At 49.6% G+C, this 6,000-nt stretch overlaps 1 protein-coding gene across 1 annotated transcript in view; it reads right to left on the bottom strand.

The window, feature by feature from the left end:
• Positions 1–403: 403 nt before the first annotated feature.
• Positions 404–6,000, bottom strand: part of ANKRD33B (ankyrin repeat domain 33B) — a 69,794-nt gene continuing 64,197 nt past the window's right edge. Inside the window, exon 4 of the mRNA XM_032415222.1 lies at positions 404–3,602. Coding sequence (XP_032271113.1) covers positions 2,767–3,602 — 836 coding nt within the window. The 3' untranslated portion in view covers positions 404–2,766. The remainder of the gene's footprint in view (positions 3,603–6,000) is intronic.

Here is a 6,000-nt window from a genome sequence, read left to right as displayed (position 1 = left end):
CTTCTGTCTAGTGTAATCATAATTCACTCGAACATTTTAGCAAAAGTATTAAAATATACTTCATCTTTTCCTCTAACTACATTTATATATAAATCCCTGAGAAGGTACCTGTCAACTTGAAATTCACTATTTACAGTTAATAAACATCAGGGGAGCAAGCAGACCCCAGCTCCCCCATTCCCTCCGACAGCAGAGTGGTGCTGTCATCTGTCAGGAGAGCAAACTAGGTCCCCCTCCCTTAAATGGGCATAAGGGGGGTGCTGGGTGGCTCAGTTGGTTGAGCATCCAATACTTGGTTTCAGCTCAGGTCATGATCTCATGGGTTGTGGGATCGAGCCCCACCGTCGGGCTCCTTGCTCAGCGTGGAGTCTGCTTGAAAGATTTTCTCCCTCTGTCCCTCCTCTTCTCTCTCTCTCTCAAAATAAATAAATAAATCTTAAAAAATAATAATAATAAAAGGCGTAGGGGGCTGTGCCGAAATCCTAAACCATCTGCACAGAAGCTGGGGAAATCTGTCCTTCAGTCACTGGGTCGGTGGAGGTCATTACGTAATTCAGCAGGGACACCACACTGCCTCTCATGATCGCCTTGCTTTTCTGCCCTTTTTAGACCTCAGAGTGGTGGTGCCAGGGAGGATCAGGGCAGCTAGCCGCAGCTGCCGAAGAAAACAGGCAAAGGAAGGAGAGGCAAGCAAGGAAGAGAGCGGGCAGAGGGGAAGGCAGGGAAGAAATGTGGCAACGAAGCTGAGAGGACATGCGGAGAGCAGGAGGAGGTGACTGCCCATCATCACCCCTGCCCCTGACCGACGCTGGAAGCGAGCGAGCAGCAAAGGGTGACCCCTCAGTGAGAAAACGCAGCCAGCCATTCAAAGCAATGAAAATACATAAACCAGACAATGATCTCAAAGGATGCCGGGTCGTACTGTCAGGGAGACTAGGGATGTTTCTCTTCACCTCAGGGACCAGCTCTCGTCTCATCCAAGGGGACCTGGCCAATACCAACTCTTGGACACTAGGGTGACCTGCAGCCACACAGTGTCGGTGATGCTAAAAGCGGGTCCAGACCTCTATTCCATTCTGGAAAGAGGGAGGAGCTCACTAAAATCTGACTTATCATCACACCTACCCATCAGGCTGGTGCTGCGCAATGCCTGTTAATTGAGGTTTCTGGAGAGGTGAGTGTGAGACCCCAGATAGCTCAATGCCTCATGGTGCCAAGTGGGAGGGACTAGGGAGAGGCCAGTGCCATCCCTGCCCACGTCATGAGACAGGCACTCATCACACCCCAGCCAGGGAGCACGATTTGACATGCGAATCCAGGGTTGTAAGAGCTTCCAAATCGGTCTCCACTATTTTAAATCTACAGCTTCCGAGGAGGAGAATTTTTAAATAAAGTGCTGTCAGAGTGCATATATGACAGATACTCTGCAACCCAGATGGCCAGAGATTCAGTAGACTCTCTTAGTGCTTTGGAGATTAAAAAAAAGTATGGACAGAACTCCCACTGAGAGCTCAGGGCTCCGGGCAAATCACGTACGTGCTCTGCCCAAGACCCCGCATCTTGGAAATTCTACAAAGTCCGCATGAGGATGAACTGAACATCACGGGCAGTCCAAGGAAAAATAAAAGTAATTCCACACCAGGAATTGAGTCTGGAGGAGGGAGCCATCCAACCCACTCCGGGAGAATTTGCCTAAAACAAGTTTGCTTAATATTCAGTTCTAATCCCTGTTCTTCTAGCCCACCCCCCTTCTCAGCGGTTTGTATCACTCTGGTGCCTTATTCTTTTGCATCTTTTTTACATTTTAAGGATATCTGAATTCAATTTATCTAAGAGCACAGAGGACTTAATTTTGTATTTCTAGTAAAAATTTATTACATTTGCCCCCATTTTATTAGATAATAGATTTTTCTCGTATCTATTTTTGAATATGTTAAAGGCTTTGCATCCAGTTTATCTAAAGTCCCTTGCTTAAAATACTTAGTTCCAGCAATAAGTACATGCTTCTCTATGCATGGTTTCATACTTTGACAACAGGTTTTTCTTCATTCTTATTACCGTCTAAGTAAGAGAGCTTTAAAATAAGACACAAGAAAATCTGATTCCCCTGTCTCATGTCATCATTTTGCTGGAAAAGGAAATGCCTCCATCAAATAGAAACAAATATTCAGAATCACTGAATCAAATCAGTAAGAACATACAATGCTCATGTGTGCGTCCAATGAGAAGGAACGACAAACAGCAAGAAAGGGGAGACTTCGACAAATTCTGTATGAAATCATAGAGATATCACAAATAATTATTGCCAGAAACAGTATGTTAAACAAAGGGTCTTCGGGCAAATGTATTAAAACCGTCTTAAATACAAACAGCCCCATCACCAGTAAAATGCTGCAAATTTGATCATGATTAAAAATACAAAATTATTCAGACCCTTTGATAAACTGGTCTTATAAATTTCTCAAGTGAGGTTCTAAAGGTAGGCTCTGAGGCAAATTTGCCCGCCAGGTGTACTGATCGCTAGGGGAACTGGTTTCAGGCGAATGGACCTGTGCCCGGCCCAATTCACGCAAGGGTGCAGCCTGAGCAAACAAACAGGGAGCCCTTCTGGGTCCAGGTTCGAGGGAGCCTGTCTGCCGGGGATGTGCAGGGAGGTGCAGCGCTGCGGGAGGGGCGAGGGCAGGAGGGAGGCACACCCGCATCCTTCTCCGCGCGGAGCCCCGCTGCCCCCTCCCCCACCGCACACGCTTCCAGGCAGCTGACCCCTCACGTCCTTTTCCTCCAGGAGGGCGCCCGCTTTTCCTTCTTCGCCGCCGCAGCCACCCGCTGCTTCTCCGCCTCTTCCGCCTTCCTCTTTTCCTCCTTGGCCTCCTTGTACCGCCACTTGGGGAGCTGCAGGTGGGTGCTGTCCTTGGTGCTGCCCTTGGCGGCCGCCCGCTCCGGCTGGAAGGTGGGCGCGGGCGCCTTGCTGATGCGCACCCTGGGGATGACCACGCCGGGCCGCACGCTGCTCCTCCTCAGCAGCTGCAGGGGCAGGAGGCTGGTCCTCCGCGGGGCCCCCAGCAGCTGCGGAGACGGGAGGCTGGCTCTCGGGGCCACCTCTCTAGAGACCCCAACGGCCTGGGAGGTCCGGACTGGCTGCTCAGAGCCCTCGATCTCGTCACTCTCCTGGGCGTGCGTGTCCCGGTTCCCCCGAGCCTCCAGGATTTCCTGCACCGCCAGCCGCCTTTTCCCCACACAGGGCGGGTTCTCGGGGCACACAGTCTGGCAGACGATGGCCACGGCGGGGCTGTAGAGGCTCGTGGTCATCCTGACCATGTGGTCCAGGACACCCCCATCCTCCAGGCCCTGGCGTGAGCGGGAGGTCAGCATGGACCGCACAAGCTCGGTGAGCCTCTGCAAGCAGTTTTTGGAGCCCGAGGGCTTCAGAACGGCCTCCGGAGGCAGCGGCAGCTCTGGTTTGTATTTTTCCCCAAACTGTTCCGGGCAGGGTCGCTCCAGCAGCCTCTGGATGAGGCGGACGGCCTCCAACCGTCCGGTGTAAGTGGCCCACTCCTGGGGCGACATCCCACGGCGGGGGTCCCTGGCATGGACATCTGCTCCTGAAAATAAAAAAAAACGCAAACACAAGCAGTAATGGGTGAATGTGACAAGAACTCTCCCGGCCAATGGCAGGAAACGAAAGAGTGAAATGGATCAAAGGTAAAACTTCCAAAACCTAGTGACAGACTACCTGGAGCTGTGCCACCTGGATGAGCGTGCAGCTGACCGTGAACTACTGCATGTACTATTATTACAACACAGCCCACCTTTAAGTGCTCCATTTAATGGCCCACCTTTCCTAAACAAAACTGCCTGAACTCAGCACCTAAATCATGGAATTTTTAAAGAAATAAGATTTCATGGCTTTCCAGCAATGGAGAGAGGACTAGACAGCAAAGGTGCTCTGTGAACACATCAATGATGTTACTAGAATGTTCCGGAATACTAAAAGGAATAATCACTTGCAAAGCATCTGGTGTCCTATTTACTTATCATCTCATGTTTTCCTCACAGATCTCTTGTGAGGAATGTGAGGGTCCCTATTTTGCAGGAAATGTGTGGTGCTTCACTTCTTGTACTGAGTGGCTAGGAGGTCCTGGGTCTATCCTCTTTACCAGATCCTGGGCTTTTCCAGGGCAGAGCCCACATCTTACTCGTTTTCTTTTCCTCACACTTCTCACCCTGGCTGGTAGGAGGCATGCATTGAATAAAGGTTTGTTACAGAGCGGATGGTAGTCACAGTGGCCAAGGGACCTACCTGAGGCCTCGAAGATGGTAACAGGGAAAGTCTCAGCCCTGTACACTTCCTGCCACCCCGCAGAGAGAGGACCGCTTCCTCTGACAGTTACTTGTCTGTGCCAACATGGTCAGACTAAAGTACCCAGGGATTTAAACAAACACCAATCTAGCTAGGTGCCCGGTAAAGGTATTTCACAGATGCAGTTGGCACCCACAATCAGTTGACTGAGCCAAGATTATCCTCAATAATGTGGGTGGGCCTCATCCAATCAGTTGAAGGCCTTCAGACCAAAAGCTAAAGTTTTCGGGAGAAAAAAGAATTCAGCCTGAAGACTGTAGCATTAACTCGTGTCCAAGTTTCCAGCCCGATGGCCTGCCCCCACTAATTCTGGGCTCTCCCACCCCCAAAAGCACGTGAGCCAATTCTTTAAAAGAAATCTCTTAATGTATATCTCTTGTTGGTTCTGCGTCTCTGGAGAACCCTGCCTCCTACATCCTCAGTCTCCCTTACACTAGTCACTTCCTTAATAAATCTCCCCCATACCACCCACTGGCCCCTCCTAATACTGCAAATTTAAACTTCAACTCAACTTGATGAAATGTTCATAAATTTCAGTGTGGTACTATAAGAGAAATTAATAAGGAATTGCTGTTCAATTCATCTTGGTCCAATCTCAGCCTCATACAGTTAAAAATCATTCAGGATTTCAGGTCCCATTAGTCATACTTTCCCTGGCAAAGCAATGTGGAGAACTAGGGCAATTATCTAGTCTGTGAGCTCCCCAGGGACCAGGACTGGCGGAGGCTCCTGCATTTATATCCCACGCAGACCCAGGTGTGTGACGTGCGGCGGCAGCTCAGCGTGTGCTGAACGGAGGCGAGGACAGCTCACCAGCCTCCCTGCCCCGGCACCCCTCCCGTGGCCCCCCAGCCCAGGCAGGCCCAGCCCACCTGAGATCGCCTCATAGTGCTCTTCATCCTGGGGCACATTTAAAAAATAGGCATACTAGAGGAGTGGTAATTATTTGGAACTGGAAATCGGGATGGAACTCATTAGCCAGAGTACAATTTATAAACTGACAAAAATGAAAAGGGGGCAGTAAAAATGTCACCGCGAAAAATAGATGACACATTAAACCTTAATTAATTGCATGTCACTTAAAAAGGTACAAACTGCAAAATTAAAATGAACACGGCTGGAGAGAGACATTTTTCAAGAGCTAATGGAAAACTAAAAGAACAGCTGTCCACAGTGTAGCACACTTCTTCCTGTGCCTTCCTCGTGCCTTTTCAAGATGATCTTGGAAACTGCACACATTCTGAAGAACAAGGCCATGCGGACGGGAGTGCAGCCTAAGGATGTGAGTCATGCCATAATTTGGGGATCCACTTCCTTCAGCAGTCAGTAAGGGCAATATTAACGGCCTGGACGGTGTGATTAAATCATGGAAGGCCAGCACCAATGATGAACCCTATATACAGAAACCTTTCAGAGAACACGGAGAACTCTGATAGGCCTGTGTATGCATCTTCTGCCCATGAACTACTGGCACCCTCACCCCCTACCCAAGGCTGTTTCACCCAGGGCTCCAGCCACGCAGACAAAAGTTGGGCTCCCACCCATGCATCCATTTGCCGCCATGTTGAATGCTATGAGTTGTCTACACAAAGTCCTCTGTTTTACTCAAGGCAGCAACATACTCAGTTCTAGGCAATGCA

This window comes from Phoca vitulina, unplaced genomic scaffold (assembly GCF_004348235.1).
Source record: "Phoca vitulina isolate PV1807 unplaced genomic scaffold, GSC_HSeal_1.0 scaffold17, whole genome shotgun sequence".
NCBI lineage: Eukaryota > Metazoa > Chordata > Mammalia > Carnivora > Phocidae > Phoca > Phoca vitulina.
The sequence above is the reverse complement of the archived record's forward strand: the minus strand, read 5'-3'. Positions and strand labels throughout refer to the sequence as shown.